At 48.6% G+C, this 24,748-nt stretch overlaps 1 protein-coding gene across 2 annotated transcripts in view; it reads right to left on the bottom strand.

Moving 5' to 3' along the window:
* PBX1 (PBX homeobox 1) overlaps positions 1-24,748 on the bottom strand; it is a 130,096-nt gene that overhangs the window by 13,298 nt on the left and 92,050 nt on the right. For both annotated transcript variants that reach the window (XM_017815780.1, XM_017815779.1), the window contains exons 3-6: positions 13,482-13,726; positions 10,998-11,188; positions 9,921-10,056; positions 6,687-6,846 (exon numbers count right to left, since the gene is read on the bottom strand). In XM_017815780.1, the coding sequence (XP_017671269.1) occupies positions 6,687-6,846; positions 9,921-10,056; positions 10,998-11,188; positions 13,482-13,726 (732 nt within the window). The remainder of the gene's footprint in view (positions 1-6,686; positions 6,847-9,920; positions 10,057-10,997; positions 11,189-13,481; positions 13,727-24,748) is intronic.

A 24,748-nucleotide genomic window follows, 5' to 3' on the forward strand; every position in this document is an offset into this window, starting at 1 on the left:
TCTAAAAAATGATAACAGGTGAAGACAACTGGGTGAGATCAGGAGGAAAAAAAAACCAAACCACAAATGAAAAGAAAAAAAAAATCCTTTGCAGAAACAAGGTTTTCTGCTTCCAGCTTCGAGATATCTGAGCACCTCCTCAACCACTGAATGGGAGAAACAAACCCATCATGTAACTGGAAGGCAGGGAAGGAGGCAAGGGGGTTAAAAATAAATAAAAAGGTTTTATGGGATTATTTCAGAATTTATCGTGCAGATCAGCGCGTTAAGTGTGAGACAGCTCAACGTGCAAGGTTTGGTTATATACATGACGTTAGCCTTGGAAAGGAGAGACTTCAGGGGCCCAGGTCAGCTATGCTTTCAGCTCCAGTCCCAAATATACTCTCATCATCTACACTGCCACTTCCAGCTTGGAAGACTGGCAACCACAGTCCTGGTGGAATTGCCCAACTATGGCTCATGCGTATGCTCTGAGAAATGCCTGGCAATCCCCCTCCCCTTGCTGGAGAGGGAAAAAACACACTGGATAGATCCCAGCTCTGCCCTGGAGGTGGACCAGGAAGGCTCTTCTAAAGGAAGCCACCTCTGAGAAAGGTCAGGGAGCAGGTGGGAGGTCTATGCTGGAGCCTTCATGTTCACTAAATTCTCTGCTGCTCTCTTGGTGACTGGCTCTTTTGTCAGGTGCTGGCAATTCTCAGAATTGAAGGAAAGCAGAAACATTGCTGCCAGCTGCAACGCTCAAGAGTGTCAAGAGAAAGACTTATCCTGAGCACACTGAGTCCTGGATCAGGACCCTCCCACCAGTGCCTGAAAAGAGCGAAGCCAGGAATAGCTCATTGTCTGTGCTCACTGTCAACCCTGCCCAACCTGTTCGAGAGAGCAATCCCACAGCGCTGCGTAAAATAACGGGGACTAGTCAGAAGGCAGCTGTAACCATCGCCTCCTCTGCTCAGCTGGCAAAGGGCTCCTGTCACTTCCCAACCTCTCAGGTTACTTGCTATTTTAAAGGCAAAAAATCTAGGGAAACGAGCTGGCAGACTGAGGACAGCCCACCCTGACAGTGCTCAACTTCAAGCATGAAGACAGGCATGTTTCACACACATAAAGATGCTTCGACCCCATTTTCTGAGTGATTTGACTACCAGAATAAAAGCACAGGGCAGTAACACAGCTTTGTATTCCTCCAGTGGCTTAGAACCAAAAGACTGCAGCTACTGTTCACAAGAAGCAGAGAATATTCTCCTATTCTTCTCAGGTGAGCAGAAACCTTTGAGATCACACAAATAATCAGGGGCAGAGCTGGGAAAAGGACTCTGGAATCCCTGAGCACCTGGCACGGCACTGCTACCACTCTGCCCCCAGCAGAGCAACATTTCATCCCACCTTCCCCTACCAAAAGAAAATTATAACAACAATAACAAATAAAAATGCCATAAACTTAACTGGTATTTTATTGAAACTTAACAAAGCTGGCCATAAAATTGAGACTGGGAAGGAGGAAATAAAAATAAACAAACAGCCGCAAACTCTAGTTCTGAAGAGCGACGGTGTCTTGGAAATCATGAGGAGCGCTGGAAATGTCACTTACAAGATATACACTGCTATTGGCAAGGGGTATTTTTACAATATATGTGCATATCTAAACGGTAAATATGTCTTGCCGCTGATGTGGATGCAAAGATAAATATGCGCATACCAATGGCCCCGCATGTATGGATGCATTTGTATCAGAGCCGTAATTGCAGAGCCCTCTGTGCCGCCGCGCTGCTGCTTCAGCACTCCACCGTCTGCCTCCTCACCACGCCTGAAAATTACAACCGCCCGAAATCTCAGAGACACGGCTAAGAGGAGCTGACACACTCGGGTAGGAGAGGGGGTAGGAACGTGAAGAGGCCTGAAAATTAAGGCTCAGGTATCCTCCAGGAATCCAAGTCAAATCCTTTCATAAGAGGAGGTTCCGTCGTAAATCTGATCTGCCCGCTCTGAAGGGCTCCATCCTGAACACACCACGGGTCTTTGATGGTCACAGCTTGGTCTGGGGCTTCTCAGGAATTGAGAGGTAACAGATGAGAGAAGCTCGTCTTTGAGCTTGTGAACCCGGGTAAAAAGGGCTCTGATCTTGGCATGGAAGTCCCTTGATGCCATTGTGTGTAGACTTAAAAACCTACTAGAAACCCCAACATTTTTTATGACTTGTAGCACTGTGGAGGAGTGGTTTATCTTCAGCATCCAGACAGCTCATTAAATCCATCACCATCAAGACCTATCACCTTAGTACTGAGTTTCTATGAGGTCAGCACCTGCTTCAGGAGTCCTGGAAATGTTTAAGCAGGCTATGGCTGTCAAATCTTACCCCTGGGTGAAAGCCTACATCAAAACAATGCCTGTGAAGAGATTTCTTACATCCCTAATGCTTCTGATGAGCAAAACCCACTTCAGTTTTGCCTCCAATTCAAAAATCTTCAAAAGTTTGACTGCTGGTATTTCTTGCACCACTTCTCCAGCTCTTCAAAAAGCTTCTTCTCCAGGTTCTCCAAAGTCTTCTGTGTTCTGATGGTCTCGACTTCCAATTCAAATTTTCCAGGACCTCTTATAAATCCTTTTCTCTAAAGTACCTGACAACTCAGATGGCACCAAGAATTAACACAACCAAAGCTGAAGTTAATGGCAATGACACACATGCATTGAGAGCACAGGATTTACCCCTCCTGTAACTTTTTCTTGTGTCTCTACCATGGCCAAAGATGAGGAAAGAACATGATGGACCACACAGTTTCTCAGCTGGACAAAGCCACTGAGTTTGAAAGCAGGTCTAAAAGCCAGGGATGATCCAGCAGGACACTTGTTCTTTTTCACTTGCCAACACTTTAGACAGTGAGGCCACGACCAGAACAGTCTCTGCTGAAGCAGGGTCCTCTCCAGCACTGTGTTTTGGATACAAATGGACAAAGGAAGAGAAGCAACAGCAAGACCTATGCCTGATGAAGTACATTTCCAGACAACAGCTTTGCAGGAAGATTTTTACAAAACAAAAAGGTAAGCAGGAAAAAAAACAACAGCTCAGGACAATGTTGGCTGCTCTGCATGGAAGATTTCACTGGATGTCATCACCTGTGTGTGCCCCTTGAGGACTCTGGTTGGCAAAAGGGTCTGCCCACATAAAATAGCTTTCATTTGCCATGTGGTTTTTGTGCTGAGATTGTCCAGGCAATCAAAGTGAGGATGGGGAGTTGTTAGCCCAAATGAGCCAGACATCTCAGCTTATTTGAACATCTGGCTGATAAAGCCCAACTGCGTGTATTCACGATGAAAAGGTGTTTGACATTCAGGCCTGGGTGACTGAGGATGGGGGACCCTGCTTTGAACGTGCCAGATGGCCAGACAGATGCAATCCTTGCCCTTGTCAATGTGTGGCCAATCTCTTTGACTGACTGAAGCCATTCACTGATCTCCAGTAACATGGGCATCAATGCAGAGAACAGATGGGCCTGTGTAGCCACAGCAGAAATGAATTTAGCTCCTGTCCCAGGTCCCATTGCATCCAGTTCCACCTCCTCTTCCAGCATCATGGCCCTCCAGGGACTACGTTGCTGGCCATTTCTTCCTCATGACCTGTCCTCTGCCTACTTTCTTTCCACATGTCCTACAAGGTATTTAAACCAGAAGGTCCGAAAAATTCCCAGCAAAACCTATCTTCATTCAGGCTCCTTCCTCACCAAAGTCTCAGCCAATGATCTGGGAACAGATAGAAGCCCATGGTGTAAAAGGAGAGGCATCATCCATCTTAGTCCTTCACCTCTTCGTCTACTTCCATGTTTCTTTCTGGGGAATTCAACACATCTGGATGGCTCATGGTCCTGGACACAATCCTTCAAATCTTCCTCAGACAGGTATTTCAGACCCAGCATGTACAGGTGTGCTTCTTGTTGCCAGCACCTACAGGGCAACCTGAAGTTGATCACATGACCCCAGATGTCTTCAGGATCCATCTTTGTCCCAAAACGTGACAATGCAGGGATGCCTGACTGAGCTGTTACATCTGCATGGTCAGCTGGGGAGACCTCAACCTGGGATGCCACTGTTGGGAGATAAAAATCTCAGGCAATTCCAGCTGTCTTCTCAGGGGAGGACATACCAGGACGCCCAGACCCACTATCTCTGCCAGCTGACTCAGAGACCACTGCAGTGCTGACAGCTGCTGCTTTGCCACTGTTGCAGTCTACAGGCAGGGTGGTGGGATCCAGGCCAGGTTAGAAACACTTTATTTCTAGCAGAAGAAGGATCTCCATGGCCTGTGAGCTCCCCTTGCCCTGCTTTTAGCACCGCTGACACATCAGGCAAGTGAAAAGAGGTCAATGATTCCAGAGTACAGATGAGCGAGCCAGAAAGAGGACCCAGGAGCTCAAGTTCTACCTGTTAATAACAGGACTGTTTGTCCTTCCTTGAAAGAGCAGTGTTACCCAGGGATTATCTCAGCTGTTTACTGCAGGGTACTGGCCAATTTATCTCTGAAACAACCGTGTTACTGCCTGTGGGGAAGGCGAAGAAACAGCCTTGCACCGGAGCACTACTTAACTGGGTAGGCACTGGGGAAATGCTTATTCTCCTACACGCAGGCCAGATCCAAAAACACTTAAGCAATTTGAAGTTCTTCTCTTGCCATTCCAGGCCTTTGGATCTAACTCCAGTTGAAGAAAAAGGAAAAGAAGGAAAGCTGTGTTTCCTTGCTCCAAGGTGATGTGGGCTGCAGGACAGCATTCCAGGCAGCAGGCATCTCCGTCATCACACACAGTTCTGCCCTCTCCAGCAGAATTCCCTCCAGCCTTTTCTACAGGGGGGTGTTAAGAGACCCCACCTGACCATGTATTTTGAGTGAGTTCTTTGGAAAGAATGAAATTTTTTAAACTGCAGCTAAATCTTCAGCAGTTCAGGCAATCGAAGGGGAACAAAAATCTCCAAACAAACCAAAAAGAATCAAACATATTTCCTGCAAACTGTCCTTGAAGAGCTCTGCTGCATCTACCTGAGCCCTCAGAGCATCTCACCTGAGCCAGGGCAGGCAGCCCTGGGCAAGGAAGAGGTGGCAGAGATGTGTCCCACCAGGCACTTCGGACCTGCAACATCTCTGCTCCTGGTGGCTCTGGGGGCAGACCCTTAGAAGTACCATGTCCTCTGGAAATTAAAGGGTTATGTGTAGGAACTTCACTGCCCAACTGAACTTCTCTCCACTTGCTCTGTCAAAGCCATCCACCTGAGCCCCTTCAAGGTGTGGAGGAGCTCCCCAGCAGAGAGCAATCAACCCCCACTTACACATTAGCTCATGGGTAACGGGCTGCCTTTGCCTTCCTGCTGGGGGACTGGTTCTGGACATCAGTCAGAGACCCATGCCACTGCTTGCTCTCTTTCTTTGTTCCCTGGCTCTCCACTTCCCTTTCCACAAATCCTCCTGATCCGGGGGTGCTTCTGGGGTGTGATCCTTCTTATACCTGCACAGGCAGGGTTGTGTTCACTACAGAAGCATGTCCTGACAGCAACCAGCATTTACACAGTCTGCTTAATGTCTTGCTGCCCCCCATCCTCTTTACTCCTCTCCTTCCTCTGAGTAGCCCACCTGATAACAGCAAGCCCTGGGAAAGGGCACCATGAGCAGACGCCAAGCTCAAAGGCACAAGAGTGGTACATTCCCACTCTCCCTCCCACCCCTAAAAAGAAAACAGGCACACAGATATTTGCACGGATAACAAAGTACATTGCACCTACGAAATTCACTTTTTTCCCTTCTTTTACACAAATCCCAATTTTCCATTGCTCTTGGGAGCACAACCAGCTGACCACAGCCCCGGATCATTTTTGGGTCAGCCGACCTTGCAGAAGGCACCACGCATGAACTAAGCATCGTTCTCTAGCAGAGGAGTTGAAATCTGGGCAAAGTGCTCTGTGCCTTTGACCCTCAAAACAAACAAATGGAAACCACAGCAAATGGGAAGGAAAGGGGAAAAGGGAAGGAAACGACCCATGAATTTCTCTGGATCGCACTGACACAAAGGGAAAATAAAATTCACACACAGAGCACACTCTTGCAGGTGATCCAGACACTGTCATGTAAGCAATCAAAGATAACCACAGTGGAAAGAAAATCAAAGAACACAAATTTATCCAAAACAACCCCCAAAATGGCATGAGTTAGGACATCCCAGAAATGCTGGGGTTTATCCATTAGGGTCACTCATGCTTTCAGCCCCAGAGAAATAAAATCATTATGCAATAACTTTTCCATTACTTTTTCTCTCCCCACAAAGTGCAAGCAATCCCAGCAACAGTTTTCAGATAATTTTTCTGGGTTTGTGTTCACCATCCATGCATATAACCCCCAACATAGTCACAAGGTCTGATCACATCCTTTTTCCAATGAAAAACAGAACAGGAAAGGGAAAGAGGAAAAAACTGAGAAAACAGGGGGGAAAAAAGTAAAGAAAATAAAGTACCCCCCCCCAAACCAAACCAAACCAAACCCATTTCTCCTTTTCTTTTTTTTTTAAAGACCACAAAAGTGAGCAAACCAGACCCAGAAAATAAAAGTTGAAATAACCAAGAGGAGAAAACAAGAGAGAGATTAGAGGGAGGGGGGAGAACAAACAAAAAACCGAACACTAACGACCCGAAATAAAAGAAAAATAAAAACTAACCAGCTGAATTGGGAGTTGAGGGTGAGTTAGCCTGGCTTCCATGGGCTGACACATTGGTAGCTGTGACAGCCGTTTTGGCAGCATAAATATTGGCTTCCTCTTGAAATTTACCTATGTTCTTCTTGTACCGGATTCTCTTATTTCCAAACCAGTTTGATACCTAGAATGAGTTTAAGAGAAGACAAAGACATTAATGTTTGAGCTCTGGCAAGATCACCTGAGGAAGGTGGATTAGTTCAGGGTAAGCAGTGCATATTCTTTTGCCCCCCCAAGTTTTCCTAGCCATGGAAGGAAGCACCTTCTACCCATGTGTGGCAGACCAAGCCCAGTAAAGGTGATGGGACCCTCTTGGGAGCACTAGGTTTGTGTGGATATACCTGGTTCCTCTATAGATGGGATATCGACTTAAGGAAATGGGATGCTCCACAGGAATCATCACCCCACGAAAATATAAGACGGATTCAAAAAAGCCTTGAATTTTGAAAAAAAGCATGTGTCATTTTGGAACTTTTTTTTGCGTCCTCCTTAGTATCCCTTTGATGGGACAGATGCCCTGATTCCCAGACGCCCATTCTCCCTTTGGAGAAGCTAATTTGGTTTTCAGGGAGAACACCCAGCACGTTGTCTGGGGCCTGGCTGACACACAAAATTGCCTTGGTATTACTGAAGCTCTTCTTTGATCCATCTGAGTAAAATCAGTGCACAAGGCCAGAATTGGATGCTCTTCCTCCAGCTGAGCTTGGCTTTGCAAGGTTTAGCACAAGCCACCACATCAACTGGGAATTTCAGTGGGAGGTTGGAGAGGGAGTACAGGGTTCGTCCTAAAACCTCATTTTGGTCCCAGGAAACAAGTGAGTCCCTTGGAAAGAGGTGGGAGATGTTTCCACTGTGTTTGCCCAGAGGCCTGCTGATAATGACAACCCTGTTCACTTGCAGGCAACATGTCACACTGAACTACTTCAGAGAAGACATGGGAAATATTTGACCTATAGTTTGGGAAGCAGCTCTCAACTTCTCTTCAACAACACAACACAGAGGCAGGGGAATGTCTTCTTATGTGCAGGTCTCTAAGCAGGAGACAACTTCCAGCCACCACTGACCTCTGAGAAAGCTCATCAGGATGAAGAGAATGGAAAAATGCCTGAGGATGCTGCAACTCTCCCAGAAGAATTCCAACACTCCTGGAATTGCTTGGAGCTGCAACCTTGAGCAAGCAGATCAATCCTTTGGTGGGACTCCATGGACATTCTCCCTTTGCTTGCTGGTGGGCAAGTTCATCAGTGCTCCCCCTTTCAAATGGACTGAACAAGCACCAAGACATAGAACACAGTAATGGATGTTCATCCTTGGAAGCCCGTGACTTTTTCCTTATCTTGGGAAAGTTGCTTGGGTGTTGATAACTGAAACCCACAAGCTTTTATTCCTGTGATGATCTGTACCTGCAGTGCTAAAGCGTTCAGCAGCTTCCATGCAGAAGCGGCTTCATCTGCCACTACTGAGCTGCAGGTATCCAACTCTGCACTGCTGCAGAGCAGGAAAAGAAAATATAACCTGCAGAGACAGATCAGCACCCAATCCAGATCTGGGACTGAACATTTGGATGGCACCAGTAGCAGAGGCTGCTTGCAGGGAGCTCCATTTCACCTTTTGGTCCGCCTTTCTCACTAATGACAATGTGATCTCCTTTGTGATCTTCCCACATGGCCATCTCTCTATAACAGTTCTTCTGGCTTCAAATGCTGGAGCCAACAGGTGAACTCTGAGTATCACAGGGCAGGAAGATGGGATAAATGGCCACCACAATCAATCTTCATCTAAAAACTTGTGAAGCAAAGAATTTGCCTGGCCTGGTCAGCCTTTGAGTTCAGATCAACTCTGCTTGTGACTTACACAGATTCATGCAGCCCATGTTCTCACTTAGTCCCAGCAAAACCAAACCTGGATGTGTGTTTCCTTCTACCTTCTCTGGATGAAGAAGGGAGGGAAATCCTGGTGATAGGCACAAAACAGTCTTGATACAGCACAGTCAAAAAACAAAGTAAGTGCAAAATTTCTCCTGGGCATTTTGCCTTTGCAAGGGAAAAGTTGCAAGTGTGAACAGATGAATTAGAAGTGAGAAGGGAAACATCAGGACAGCTGGAGCTTTACTTAAGCCAGTATGTGCTGTCTCTCATAGGTAACCAGGAAGAATCAACGTTTGGGTCTTGTGACCCAGGGGAGGCAACTGGAGTCACTCAGCAGGCATCCAACACGGTGATGACACCTACCCTTGGATGCTGTTGCTCCTGCTGAAGGCAGACATGCTCTCACAAGGACAACAGATGCTACTGCTGTCTTCAGTTTACTCAAGCCACGAGCAGGCACGTGCCTGGGGCTGGGAAGCAGCCCAAGACAGGGAATGTAACAGGAGCCTAGAGGGACCACTGAGCTCACATGAGGACAAGTCTACCAGAGGCCACACAGATTGGCTCTCAACCACACAGCTTCCTCCAAAATGAGAGGAAATAAAGAAGGGCAGGCCTGAGCAACGTAGGGCTGAACACTTCAAGGACTGAATGCACTCCTCACAAATCCCAGCAGCTCCCAGGTCAAAGTTACAGACTCCAGAAACTACATGGCTGCCTTGAATGTATGGAAATAATTCAGTTTGCCTTTATTGACTGCTCTTTTTTGAGGGATAAGCCAGTCAGGGAGATGTCACGTTCTGCAGCACAAGGGTAATGACAGAGAGAAATGACCCTGAGAAAGCCCATCCTCCTTGGGCCATTAGCCTGTCTGACCCACATCCTTCCCACCAGGACCTGTCCATCCCACCTTACCAAGCAAAATCTGCACAACTCTTCCCACTGCTTTTAATCCCTTGGCTTAAAGAATGGACTTTCAGCTCAAACAAGCTCTTCTTGCAAGCCAGTCTAGCACTAATTCCTTGAGGAGAAGACTTTGACTCTCTGGGTGGAACCACAGAGTTTCTGTGCTGTTAACACCTCAGTTGCACACACAGCCATCGCTCTGTGAAGTCTTCATCCCTTCTAAATCCTCTCCCAGACTGTCCTTTTCCATCCATAGGTTCAATCTGCAAGTGCCATCTGCTCTCCCATCCACTCTCACTAACTTGTACTAAGCTCATTAAGTAATTAAATGCTCAACACTGGGATGTGACTGACTTGCCTGAGGTCTGGAACGCCCCTCACCATGCTGAGCTTTCCCATTAGTACAGTCTTTGATCTCTCTTACCTGTGAGACTGTGATGCCGCATTTCTTGGCTAGCTCTTCTTTGGCTTCCTCACTGGGGTAAGGGTTGCTGAGATGGGAATAGAAATACTCATTCAGGATTTCCGTAGCCTGCTTGTTGAAGTTCCGTCTCTTCCGCCTTCACATGGAGAAAGAGGGAGAAACAGAAGGAAAAGGAAAGGGAATCAGTGCCAGGGATCTAGAAATAGAAATGTAATTTTACATACTCTGACTTTCCAACTTCCCTCCCTCCTTCCCCTGCTCCTGGGAGTATGGAGTGCAATACTTCACGGCCAGGAATTTTCTCCTCTGCACCCTTCTGGTGACACCTCTCTCAGCACCCTCCAAAGCAAGTAATTCTCCATCTGAAACTATCCCTGTGTACCCTCCAGCTCGCAGAAGAGTCTGAAAACTGGCATCCAGCTCCTTTGCCTGGGAAGGTGACTCCTGACACCTGGCTGTCGTGGCCAAAGACATCACTGCTACTCTGCAAAGCTCTGTGCTGAGGAAGCAGTGCTGGATATATCCTTGGGGAAGTCTGTTCCAACTACACATAGGCATTATCTGTCTGCTAGCCCCAGTGTAGCTGCCTCTCCTCCCTTTTGCAAGCTGAAGCCCAAGCCACAGTCTACACGTAGTCAGCTTGGGAAATGAAATAATTTTACAGCAAATCAAAAATCTGGGACAATGGGAACAGTAGGAAAAGGGTAGGAATCTAGAGGGGACAGGATGGCCCAGAGGATGCGCTTTCATCCCTAACTGTAGTGCACATTTTCATCACAGAGAATCGTTGTAATATGCCAGAGAATTTCCTTCTGTCACAGCAAAACCAGGATGTGCAATTCTCAAGGTACAGTTGGGAGCCTCCTCGAGACAGAAGCTGGATGTCTTGAATTGCTGTCCCCTCCCCTGCTGAGCCACAGACAACTAAGGGATAAGGAAGGTAAATAACCTCCGCGGCTCAAGACCAGGAGATATCGCCCTTCAGATGGACCTGAATTCACTCCAGAACCTCTGAACACCTCTCCAAGGCCTCAACAACACTGAATGGTGGGTGGGGAGAAGGTGGGATGAACTCACCGTGCGTCCAGAAATCGGGAGCGCAGGATCATGACGGCTTCACACGTGCTCTGCTTCAGCTGCATCTGGATGGAGCTGAACTTGCGGTGGATGATGCTCACCATCCGCTCGATCTCCTTCGGCGAGATGGGTCGGGTCCGGCTCTGCTCACGCAGCAGGTTCATCACATGGGTGGTGAATTCGTTGCATGCCTGGGATGGCAAGAAAAGCAAAAGAAACCCCAGGATCGGAAGGTCATTCGACAGTGTCGAGGACAAGACAGAGACAGTGCTGCTAAGGAGGGAGACCCGAGTGAAGGCCTCAGTGGTTGGGGCTTTTCAGGGCAGACCAAGATCAAGAATGTGCTGGCACTTGGGGGAGAGAGAAGTTTCTCTCATCTGCCAAGCAGAGAACATGAGACTCCCAACAAACATTTTGGGAAGAGCAGAAGCTGATTTCTTTGCTCTCAGGGGAATCATGGATGGAGCTGGGGAACGTTCATATGGGGTTCATATAAAGCATGAAGAAGTCCCAGCCACTGTTCTTCTGGCTGCGACTGGAGGAGCTATAGATGTGTCCGAGGAAGACCATGAACCTTTTGACCCACTGTCCCTCCTCCTACAGCCCCACCACGTGTCCTGCAGAGCCCCCTGTGCTTCACAGAAGCAGGTCCCAGAGAAACACAGCCCTGTTCCACATTCTTGGCACATCAGATAAGAAGTAAATAATGATAATAATTAAAGCCTGACTGAGGCAGGAGCCCTGACAAGTAAGGGCAAGCAGGTAACAATCCCAATTAGTTTGCTGCTGGCACAGCACTGTCTGCTGCTTCTGCTGTCCCCATGCTGTGCCGAGAGGACAGGGCAGTGAGAGGGGACAAGGCAGGGATTTTGAGGCCAGATGAAGGCCACTTCATTGCCCTCTCTTTCATCTGCACAAGCAACTCATGGGCATGATGGGATCCTCTGATTCCCAGAACTAAGCCCCAGAAACCAGGCTGAGGGCAGCACTTGGACACTGATGGCTGGAAATGCCTTTGGTGCTCCTGGGACGTGGGAGCTGCTCTGGGGACAGAGTCCCCAGTTCCCATCCTATCATGGGGAAAAAGGGGCAAGCAGGGGTAAGAAGTACTGGCTTTGTGGACAAGTGACATGGGCTTGACTTCCAATGTCACACCCCACCTTTCCAAGCCAAATCCCCACCATGGCTCAGATCCAACAAGGAGACACCCCCGAGGTCAGCACAGCCCCTCCAACTGCCCATCCCCAGCTTCAGCTGATGAGGAAGGAGCAGAAGGTAAGGTCCATCCCTAAAGCCTGTCTTTGTCTGTGCCAAGGGCCTCTCCTTGGACTTGGGTAGCAGGGGACATGAGGTCTCTCTCTCCCTCTTCAGCCTGGGGCCTTGAAAGAGGAGCCCTGACGTGCTCTCCACTCCCACCATGGCTGAGGCTCTCTCTTATCGCACAACCCTGTCTCCGCGCCTTGAGGGAGTGACAGCAAGGGCTGAGGAGAGCCACCAAAGGTCATTCTTCTAACCAGCCTTCTGCCTGCTCCCTGCCTCCTCTAATGCCCTGCCAAAACGTCTTTCATGGTGTGACAGCGCTCGGTTTCTCCAACACCAGAGCCCTGCCTGGCCACTCTGACTCCAGCTCCAACCCAGGGGCACCCAGCTAATGTACCTCAGCTTGGCCAGTGTGGCACCTCAAGGGGTAGGACATTCCTCATCCCCACCACACATCCAGTTAGCCAGCTAAAACAGGGGCTGGGCTGGCTCTAAACCAGAGACCTGAAACCCTGCCTGACCCCTGGCTGCGGAGCCCATCCTGCACCCAAAAAGGAGGGATGCCTTTTTGCTCACACTCCATAAACCACAACCTCTGGGTAGAAACCACAAGGGCAGTGGTGAAGAGAGGTCTGCAGAACATCTGGAAGCATTTGAAAGGAACTGGTTCTGAGCGTTGGTCTGTGAAGCTCTTCATGCAATTGTCAGTGTTACCAATAGCTGCATTTATGACCCAAACAGTTTTTCTTTTTCTTTTTTAAGGATAATTTTCCACAAGAAAAAAAGAAATTATTTTCTGGAAAAAGACCTTTTCAAGCAGAAAATATATTCAAGGAAGATTTTGATTTAAGTCTTGCTTGGAAAAAACTGTTGCCACTGAGGCCAGCAAGATAAAGAGGGCTCCTCCTTCACAGGGCCAATTGTGGGCAAGATTTTGGGAGAGGAGTGGAAAGCAAAAATCCAAGGGGCAACCCACGCCAAGCGTATTCTCATGCCACATCCCAGCACAACACTCCAGCTCTCCCAACCCTAAAAAAGCATGTTTTCACTCCAACACCCAGCTGCATTTGCCCATACACTCCCAACAATAGATGTCAGTAGCGATCCAGGCTGTGCTCATCCACGCCACAGTGCCGGCACCGCACGGCAGCTCCCCCACTCCGGCTCCTGCTCCCACCGTCCCACGACCACCAACCACCCCTCTGCCGCAAAGGAGCCTGTTACCTGCTCGTACTTCTCCAGCTCCGTGTGGTAGATCTGTCGGATCTGGGAGAGTTTGGCTCTGTAGTCAGAGTGCTCCACCGAGTTGTCAGAGCCGGCTCCTCCTGACGCGGCGGCGGCGGCGGCAGCGGCGGCTGAGCCGCCTCCTTTTTCGGGGCCTGCCACCCCCTCGGCCAGGAGCATGTTGTCTAACCTCATCAGCTGGGGGTCCGTGGGCTCCTCTTCCTGCGCTCCCCGGATGCTCAGCACTGCCAGAGACACAAAGGGGAGAGGACTTAATTCAGGGAAAGGGATGCTCGTCCAAAGTTAGACCATCAACAGGGCTTTTCTTCCTTTCCAAAAGGTACCCCAACAGGCTGGTGCTCCAAGTACTCATCACCAAGTGCAGCTACTTGGCTCTCCAGGGGCACTCCAGCTCCCTGCTTCCCCCCCTACCTCTTCCCCTCCTTCCTGCAGGAAAGAAGTAGGGGAGAACTGGCAGCGAGCTCACCTCAGAGCTTAACCAGAAATCCACACTTTCTGTTCAGATAGGAAGCAAAACTAGCAACACCAATCAAAAACCAATAAATGCACCCGTTCTTGCTGCCAGAAGGGATAGGGACCACATCCCAGCTCAAGCACGGGATGGAAAGTTAGGAGTCTCCAGCTCTGATCTCATCTTGCTCAGGGGTCCTCTCATGTCACCCAACATGTCATTTACATCAACCCCAGATGGCAGAGAAAGACACACAGAGCCCAGGGCTGATGGTGCCTCGGTTTCCTCATTGTTAAATACAGACAGAGAGGGACTGAAGGCCATGCTTTTAGCCACACAGTGGGAGCACACGCAAAAAATGTATGAAATCAATTTTATTCTTTGGAAAATGGCTTTTTTTTTAAAGAATCCAGACATTCCACTGAAGTCTAAACCATGCTGAGAAAAGGAGCAATAATAAATTAATCCTTCCAGAGCAACTTTCCAAGGAGAGAATTTTCCTCCCCTCTTTGTACTCCCTGCCTCAATTACTGCTCCAACTAAAAGTCCTTCTCCTGAGAGGGCTTTCCTGGAAAAACAACATAGGAGCATCCCGACTGCTTGGGATGTCCCAGGTCTGAAGGACAGAGATGCCCTACGTGCCCCCCCCCCTCCATGGTCTGTGTTTGAAAACAGAAGGAAAACTTGAGATCTCTGCATGCACACACACAGAGCTGCAAAATAAATGAAATAAACACAATAAATCCTTGATGAGTGAACAAAAAAGGCATTTCCTAAGAGAAATTAATTGTATTTCTCCATCTCATCTGGCAGAGGAACTCCAAGCACTTTGTAAACACACACACACAGCCCCAGCACACACTCATTGCACATGCAGAGATGGGAAACATTGCATGGATAAAGCTGTGCCCACTACACCTGAGATGAATATGACCCCCCCCAATCCACAGCATAAACAAGAGCAAGTGATTCTCCCTGTCATTCAAATAAAACCAAAAAGCAGTGGGAAATCAGTTGGCAACAAGAAATAAAACCAGAGCAGCTAAAAAACCCCAGCAACCAGAGTATGGTCTTCCTCACTCTGAAATAAGCTAAAGACACAGCTATCATCAGTAAAAAATTGAGAGGTTTGGCTAAGTCTAAAATGAGCTTGTGGGTTTTTTTTAAGCCTCAAAGTCTACTGAAATTACTGTTTTCAGGACATTTCATTCATTCATTTCAATCACTTTTTCATTCATGCATTTACTGGCATTTTTGGTATTGAAATATTCACTGATAACAAAGGTGGGAAGGTCAGGGGGGAAAGAAAAGAGAGAAAAAACTCCAAGAAGAGTAAAACAGCCAATAAAATGATCTAATAATAAATAACTCCACGCTAGGGAGGATCATTTCTGTATGGAGGAATGGGGGCACACTGCCAAATTTGGAGCTGGGTGCCAGTTGCCGAGCCCTGAGGAGACAGGACCGGCATCTCCCTCCACCACGGGAGGCTTCCCACGGCACTGCTGGCACCCAGCCATGATGAATAAATCCAAGGGGAGAGGACAGATTTCATCAACAAAATGGTCTGGGGTCTGCGGTCCAGACACCAAACTAAAATAAGAGGTAAAAGTAGCCAAATTCCTCAAAAAGAGAAGAGGGAAGGTGACAGGCTATAGCAGGGAGAGAAAAACCTTGCTATGAAAATAAAAGAGAATAAATTCCTATTCTTCCAGGACAAAAAAAAAATATCAGTAAATTAAAGCACATCAAAAGCCCAAATACAAAAAGAAAGCAACACAGGTTAAAAATAAAAAAAAATAATAAAAAGAACCTCAAATAAACAAATCAAAAGCAGAGTTGCCAAAACAGGCGCATCTGGATTTCAAAAGGGAATATTTTTAGATTAAAAATCTCAGGAATCATTGACCTGACAGGTAGGCACGAGTGATTAATTAGTTTATGTTTAGAGAGCTGCTTCCTGATGAAAAGCACTGTGTATTCCCGTGAGCTTTACTCCTGTGCCACACGCACAGACCAGCACCTGCTGGGTGGGTGCATTCCCAGCATCCGATGGAGGGACATGTGCCCCCACAGCAGTGACCTAAGCCCAGCTGGGGACCCTGTGGAGCCAGCCTGGTCTCGGCTGTTTGACTGAAATAAGGCATGGGAGTAAATAAATGGAAAGGCCAACGTGTCTAAGCAGGACTGATGCTGCCTATTTATCCCTGGAAAGCTGTGCTCAGCCGAGGAGAAGACAAAATGATTATTTAAAAGCTCCTTTTTTATCTTCCTGGTGTTGTTCCTGGCTCCAACACGCCTCCTGCCAGGATGCCCAGATTGCTGGGCTCCTTGGCAGCTCCAGCCTTCCAAACTGCCCCCTGTGATGGGATGTGGCTCTGCTGGTTGGGGGGCTCGGGGTGAGCTGGTACAGGCAGCACCCAACCTGTATTGCCTGGGCAGCTGATGGTGAAAGAACCTTGCTCTCTCACCAAATTAAACCAGAATAAATTAAAGCAGAATGATTCCCGGTGGTCCAAGGGGCTACAGGCACGTAGGCATCCAAGGCATTCCCAGGACTCACCATTTGCTGCTCCTGATTAAAGAAAAGGGGGGTAAAAAAAGGAAAAAAAGGAAGAACAAGAAGAAAGAGAGCGACTGGCAGCTGGGGGGAGGAAAATTCACGCAAGACTTTCTGTCCTTGGCTGCTTTCCTGCTGGCTTGGCAGCTCCCAGAGCCACAGTACAAGCCACTAGATGGTGCTCGGCCCTCGCCCAGGTCCCCCACTGATCAAGATGGGTTTTTATATGTAAATATATACACACACACATACGCAAATATATATATGTATGTTATATATATACACACATATATATGTGGGTGCATTTTAAAAGCAAACCCAAGCCATGTGCCTTGTCCCTGCCCGGCTGATCGTGGAGCAGAACCGAGGAGCATCCCTGTCACAGGGTCACCACCTCCCATGGCAGCAGTGGGAACATCGAGCCACCAGCCTGCAGTCTGGTCGTGGATGTCACCAGGGTCACAGAGACCTGTTCCAGCAGCCGGGAAATGGCTCCCAGCTCACACACTTGCTCCTTCTCCCTTTCGAGGAAGGTATCATAGCCATGGGGTTCAGAGGACGTTGACAAGTCCTAGTCCTGGGCTGGTGGTGTGGCTGCAGTGCAGGACACAGGGAAGTGGCAGCAGGACTGACCTCAGAGAAGCAGGTGAGAAGACAAAGACAAAAACAGCTTCCTGGCTCCTTGTCTGCCCTGCAGTTCAGGAATGCAGGGTGGAAACTGCATCGAGTCACCAAAGCTTCCACATCCTTCAAGATGCTTCCCACCACCATCTCCAAGGAGCAGCTGCAGAGCAGCCAGTTCCATGTTCACATGAGTTGGGCAGCCAGCACTCCATATGTGTCTGTGTCTCCACACCACAGTACCTGTGTGGTGGGGGTGGTGGGGCAGCCACACAGTCTGAGGTACAGCCAGGGTGGGGGGCACAGGGCAGGAGAAACAGCCCTTGCCGAATGCCTTTGGAATGGACAGCACTCTGGGGATGGTCTGGGGTTGTGAAGACACCTAAGAAATCCACAAAGGAGGGTACCAAATTCCTCTGGTCCTCTATGCCACCCTCCCCTTCCTTATTTACTCAATTTTCCTGGCAGCATTTTCTCAAAGGAATATGAAAAGTGCAGGAGTCGAGCACACAGCCACCTCTCTTCTCCAAGGCCATGCCAAAATGCTTCCACTTAGCAACTCTTTTCTCTCAACCCCTTCCAAACCCTCCAGATTAGAGGTGTGCAGGCAACACCAGAAGAACGACATTACAAAGGCAATCATGTTGGGGGTGATGGTAGAAGCTTAGCAGGAGACTGTGGCTGAGCAGTAGACAACAGAAAAGGATGCTCAAACCTTCAAGCTCCACTTTTCTTCTAGAAGGAGCAGTTTATCCTACTGTGGTCAGTGTCCTTAAACTGAGGGGATGTGGGAAACAGGGGGCTGTCCCAGTCAGACTCCCAGCATGGGATATATAACCTCACAAGAGGCTGCAGGCTGTAGTGGTACCACACTCCCCCATCACTTCTCATTCTCATGTCTCTCCTTGGGTGTGCTCATCCCAGTTAGGTGCCAGCCAGGACTTCTGGGGTGGAAGCCAAAGACCAAGCAGGAGACACCAGAAGAGGTTAAGGCAAGGTGGAGCAGTGGGAACAGCCTCTGCAGGGATGCAGTGGGAACATCCTGGAAGAAGAAGATACAGCGAATGCCAATCTAGGCTGCGACAAGGAAGGAAGAGGTTCCCCAGGGCTGGTGTGGCTGTTCTCCGCTGACCTCAGCAGCCAGAAGCATGGTCCTGTGAAATTCCTGTGACTGCCAGGTTAAGATTCCCGATAATGACATGAGCTGGCAGTTCCTCTGCAGCCCCATTTGCTGACCCCCCCAGCCAAGGGCTGGACCCAGCAGCTGGGTGTTTAAACAAAGCCACCCTACCAAGAAACCTGCTGGGTGGCTTTAAGGAGTTCGGGAGGAGCGCTCGCCCTCCCGCCCGAGCTCGGCTGCTTCTGAAGGAGTTTTCTCATGGTTGTTTCTGCCCATTCCCAACTTGCTGAATTGCCTTTCCAGGGGGACATTTTAAAGGAGAAGGAGATTTCAAGTAAATGATTGCAACTTATCAAAAATAATGTGCTACTTAGCATCGGAGACAAGCATCCTGGCAGGCAGAAATGGGAAGCAGTGCCGGAGCAGATGGGAGTAATTACGTTGTGATTTTCAGAAGGGTTTTCTTTCCTGCCTCCACTGTGCCTAAGATGTACCGTGGGGGAGGCGAGGGGGTGGGGGTGGAAACAACCCACCCAACAACAGAGTTTCAGGAGAGGCAGATAGACAATTCCCTTGTTGGGCGGAGCTGGCCTTTGGTGTGATCTTCCTATGGGGAAACCAGAGATGCCGGGCACTGGTGGAGCTGCTCTCACTGTGGGATGAGATGCCTCCTTCCCCACCAAGACACTCATCTGCCACCAATGACACCTAACCCGCACATCAAGGTATAGCCCAAATCCTTTCCTGGACCGCTGGGTGCCCCTGAGGGGTGGTGCAGCCAAGGAAGGCTTTGCAGCTCCTCCCTGGGAACCTCAAAACTCCTGCACAGACCCACACAGTGCCCAGCGTGGTTTCAAAGCACACCTGGAACATCAGCCCTCTTCCAACCTTTTGCAATTTAGCCACCATCACTAACATGAGCGTGGGGAGATCCAGCTTCAGGAGTCACACAAGCTCACTGGAAAATGTTGTTTTTGTTAAACATATGTTTTTACACCTCCAGGTCTAAAACAACAGTCAGCAAACACAGGGACAGCCACAATGCCAGCAAATGTCCCTCCTAACAAAACCAGTAACTAATCATCTTCTTTTAAACCCACCTCAATATTCCCTGGAGCCTGAGACTACATTTATGAATGCTGAAGATCAACAGCACTGAACTTGGGACAAGAATATTCCCGTTTGCCTCATGTTTGAGGACAGTTACATGGTCAGTGGCTTGCAGCAGGCTGGCTGCATCCTCCTTGTACTCCTATGTGTAGCTGCAAGCAAGTCAGGAGAGTTGGGGTTTGCTTCCTCTATTGACTCATGATGCCATGGGCTTGAGCTGCTCTTCCCAAACTTTCTCTGTGCAGAAAAGGCCCCAAACTCCATGCACCTACCTAAACTCCTGGGGTTTTTCCCAATGCAAGCATGTTTGCAGCCTACTTTCTTCTGCAACAGCAAATCCCCCACACCAATGAAAACTCAGTGTCTTTGATCTTATCACAGAATCTCAGAACGGTTTGGGTTGGAAGGAATCTTAAATATCATCTCATTCCAAGTCCATGCCACAGGCAAGGACACCTTCCACCAGACTAGGTTGCTCAAAGCCCCATCCAACCTGGCCTTGGACATTTCCAGGGATGGGGCAGCCACAGCTTCTCTGGGCAACCTGTGCCAGGGCCTCATCACCCTCACAGCTCTCTCATTAAATAAAAAGTTGCCTATTTGTCAAAATAAACCCTCAGAGCTTTGTGGAGGATGCTAAAGCACCTCTAGCTGAGTCTTCACACTGCCAAGTCAAGGGCCCACATGACACAGCAACGTAAATGCCTTCTTGGCAAAGCACACGATGTCCATCTTAAATGGGAATCACAGTCTTGGTAACCAAGGTGGAGCATTTCACTGTCAAGCAATCACAGGGATTTAGACCTTGTCTGGATATATTCATCACATCTACATAAAGTCACTGAGAAAAATCAACATCAAAACGCAAATACCTATTTCCAACATGAATAGAAGCTAGAATTTCTAAACACACTGACACACGCCCTTCCAGGGAGCAGAAATTAAGAGAAGCTCATGTTTTTTTCTTATAATTGACATTAAAAGTTCCCCTCCTCACTCCAATCTTTCCAGAACTTACAAATGGATGAACAGATTTTTGCTCAGATTTTCCAAAACAGGCTGCCGTGAGATGAGGCATGGAAAAATTCAGCTGGCAAAATGGCTTTTTGTGCATCTACTTATTTATTTATTTCCCTGAAAAAGGAGGAACTCTGTGAAACTGATGGGCCGTTTCTGCCACCAATTTTCACAGCCATAAAACAAACCAAAAATCCCAGCAACAAATCAAAAAAGAGGCTTGCACCCAGAAGCACTACAAAGCCACCCCGTACCACCGCAAACCCACCTCACCTCCCAACACAGGAGTGTCCTTCAGGGCTCTTTGGAAACAGAGCACTCAAACTATTTTGCGAGAGATGCTTTTAAAGGTGGAGAAGCGTTCCTTGAGTCCATAAAACTGTGATAAGATACTCCCGGAGAGGTGGGAGCAAGTCACATCAGTTCAGAGCAATAGTCCATGTAGCTCCAGCCATGGCCAGTGAACCCAAATGGAGACCCAACCAAGGCCATGAGCAACAGCAGAAGCATCAGATGCTCAGGGCAGTGTCACTTCCCCCAGCTCTCCTCTACCCACCACCAGTTTGAGAACTTGCATCGCAACCCAAATTCAGATCAATCAAAAATGCTTCCTAAATCAAAAATGAAATCCCCTCCCACTTCATGTTACCATTTCCCCCCCTCTCTCTTTTTTTCCTAATAAAAATTTGTGTCGATTTCAAACCAATCAAACTGCTTTAAAAAACAGTAACTTCCCACCTTTCTGGAGTGGAGGGTGTCCAAATTATTTGCTGAATCCAACACAAATTAAAAAAAAAAAAGAAACAACCTTAATTTTGGGGTGTGGGAAACAGGAGAAGGGAATTTATCACATGTCAGAAAGTTTCTCAGCTCCCAGCAGCAGCTCTCCATCACTTCAGGAGGATGCAGCTTGCATGTGCCACCGAAGCTGCAGAAGAGAAACACTTATTTCATAGCACTGGCAAAGAGTCTGCACCAGTTTTTTCCTAACCCCATCCCAAATGCCAAATGGGTTGCCATGGCGAGCGAGGATCTAGCCGCAAAATGATCAAAAGGTCTGGAAAATTATTACTAACACACTGGGGTGGAAAAGAATATCCCCCCCCAAACTGGACAACGATCTAAAATAGCCACAAAAATAAGGCACAATGTTGCTGTGATTACTGAAAACCAGATTCTCCATGAAATGTGACTCTGTGGGGAAGCTGAATGAACACAGATGAGCTTGTCTTTCCAGTCCTTCCCTGTATCCTGCTCCTGCTGACCAGTTTAGCTCATGGGTAGTAACTGAGCCTGGTAAGGAAACTTCTGACACCGGCCCCACATGCTCAGTTATTGCTACATCATTGTTGACTGAAACACTGTGGATCAAATTTAAGTATTTTCTAATTTTCTCTTTGTAGTCCTGACCCCACAAGCCATGTTTTCCTCATGGATGCTTCACTGCAGGCTGGTGGTCAACTCCCATCGGCTTCGGCAGCAAAACTCCCAGCTGTAATTTTCACACCTGAAATCTGGGGACAGGTAGCACTCAGAGCCAGAGCTGATTGAACTTCTTGCACCACACACAGATTGCCAAGCAGGTTGTAAGTGCTTGCAAATACTAAAAACAAGGCAATCAAGGCCAACCACCCTCCCAGTGGACAAATGACCTCCTCCCTGCCCAGTCACAGCAGCTGCCAAGCCACCTCTGCCATGTCCATGGAGCAGCAGACCCTCACAACTCCACCTAATCAGGCAAATCAGCTTCATCTCGCCCAGTAACACTCTGCAACCAATCCATCACACCAGGGCTGAACTCTGGGCACCGAGGGCTCAACTCTGTCCTATTGGCACTCTGCCCTTGGAAGAGCATGTGGATAAGTGTTGGCCCGCACACAGGTTCCCTTCCCATCCCACTGAGCACCTCATGCATCCCTGAAACAGGCTGATGCTGGGGAGTGATGCTGAAGCTGGCTAGAGCAATCCCACACTCAGCTTATCTCACAAAGCAGTTTTCCCTTTCCTAAACAGGGCAGGATTAGCAGGCTCCAGTTACAGCCATGAAGTGGAATCAATCCCTTATCTGCACAGGCAAACCCAGCAGGTTTCAAATTCTCCAGCCACACCAACCACACCATAAGGGAGACACTGTGCATGGCCACCCAGCCTCCCCCATCCCACCCTCCTCTATCCCACCAGGACCAGGACCAACCTCCAGCTGCTCAGAGCGGCAGTGGCAGGAGTTAAAGGAAAGCAGGGTGAGATTCAGTGCTGCTCTCCTGCTAGGCCAGATTTGAGCAGAAGATGTGACTCGGATGACTGACCACAGGCTGGCCTGGCCAGGAGAGGACCATATACCATGGAGAAAAGCCTCAGTGCCTTCAAGACCTCCTGTGCCAGGACTTCACCTTCTCCTGGTGGAGTCTGGGTGATGGACCCAAGCTGCCCCTGCACCACCAAGAGCACAAATGGTCACTGAGAGACAGAGTAAGTCATTGTCCCCACCCCAGGAGGTGGCTCAGACCTGGCGCTTGTCACGCCTGGAGACACATCCCAGCCTGGAGCACGGAGTGGACTTGGGGCTCCCTAAGCCCTACAGGAACAAATCAGCAAACAAAAGATGGGATTGCTCCCAGGTCAGGTCCAGCCATAAACCCCCTTTCTGAAGCCAGTTGGGCTGGGATCTGCGCAGTGCTTTGCATATGAATTCTCTTTGCTGAAAAGAAGTGGGTCCTTTGAATGAGCTGAATCTGTTAATGAGAAGCCGGGGCCTCCAGAGCTCCTCTGAGGACAAGGGTCCCAGTTTGACCACTCCCCCCCACCTCCCCCACCCCCCCCTTCCCCTGGGCCAAGCCCTGAAACCCGAGAACAAACAAAGAGAGGTTTTCCCCCAGAAGGAAGCTGCCTTTCCAGCCTGCTCCCCTCTCCAAAGGTCATCTCCCCTGGACACACTGCCTCTGCGAATGGCTGCTCAATGCACAAAGTGGCTGGGGCATGAAAGTCGTAAGTGAAAAAAGACTGGCAGGAACCCAAGCTGAAAAGCTGCATTTCAGATTCTCTTCTCCTGCCATCCTTCAAAAAAGATGACCTGTGAGACTCTGTCCAAGGAAAGCTGGCTTGGAGCTCGTTAGATGGCAATGTCCCACTCAAGTCTCGGGTTTGCTAAATACTCTGAAGGTACCCGCTGCCCATCACACATCTGAGAGTGCTGCTGCTCTGTAGCCAAGTTGATGGCCTTGCCATGGGCTAGACTTGGGATCTTGTGCAATATAGGAAAGCCAAGTCATCACAGAGAATACACTGTTTTTTCCCTCCCTTTCTCTCTGACAAAGTGGGCAGCACAGAACAACAGACATCTTTAAAAAAGCTGGGTCACACATGGAACTGCTCCCACTGCAAAGTGTCCTGGGGCCATGTCCTCTCCCTCCACTGCCAAGGGATCTCCCCATCTCCTGCTTATGGGCACAGTCTCTGCCCAGAACCACTTTCCCATTTCCAGCAGCAAACTCCTGGTGCAGCCCAAGAGCTGAGCGTGGCCCTTGTCAATCTTCTGATCACTTGAAGGCAGCCTGGGTGCTTGGAGAAGGTGGCTGCAGGAACAGAATATCATTTTTTTGGTGCACACAGACAAGAGAGAAGCAAGAAGGAACTATGAAGCAAGGATTCTCCACCCATAAGGAATGGACTTTGCAGTAGGAAACCTACTGCCCTGGCAAAGGGGAGATTGCAGCCACTGCTGAGTACGAAGTTCTACCATCGGTGACCGTCTCCTCTGAGGTCAGCCATGGACCAGAGTCTGCCTTATGGAGGTTGGACTCTGCTCTTCCCTGAGACAGTCTCCTGTTCCAGAAGCATTAGAAACCATCCCTCCACACATCCATGTCTCCCCAGCCATGGTAGCAGGCAAATAAAAACCTTTTCCATGAAAAATCTGAAAGTAAGTTGTATGCCTATGAGGACAGGTCAAGTGCAAAGCACAAGAAGAAAGCACAACCAGGGGTATTGGAAATCCCACCCCAGCTCCTGTAGTGTAATGTAGCCACCATTTAGATGCAACACATCAGTCACTGGACAATTTCAGGCATCTACTTTCAGTGTTACAGATGTCAGTTAAGGCAGGACCAGAGCCAGCCTCCCCGAAGCCTGGATGCATGTCACCCCTGTGCTTTTAAAGTACCACAGCTCTCCAGAACTAAATGTTCCTGTAAATCCTTGCAGACTTATGCACAAGTCACCATCCCTGGAGGTATTAAAAGACATGTAGATGTGGCACTTAAGGACATGGTTTAGTGGCAGAGTTGGCAGTGCTGGCCTAATGGCTGGATTTGATCTTAAAGGTCTTTTCCAACCTAAATGATTCTATGATTCTAGGTCTTTCTCTCTAT

Source organism: Lepidothrix coronata, unplaced genomic scaffold (assembly GCF_001604755.1).
Source record: "Lepidothrix coronata isolate B3197 unplaced genomic scaffold, Lepidothrix_coronata-1.0 Scaffold52, whole genome shotgun sequence".
Lineage (NCBI taxonomy): Eukaryota > Metazoa > Chordata > Aves > Passeriformes > Pipridae > Lepidothrix > Lepidothrix coronata.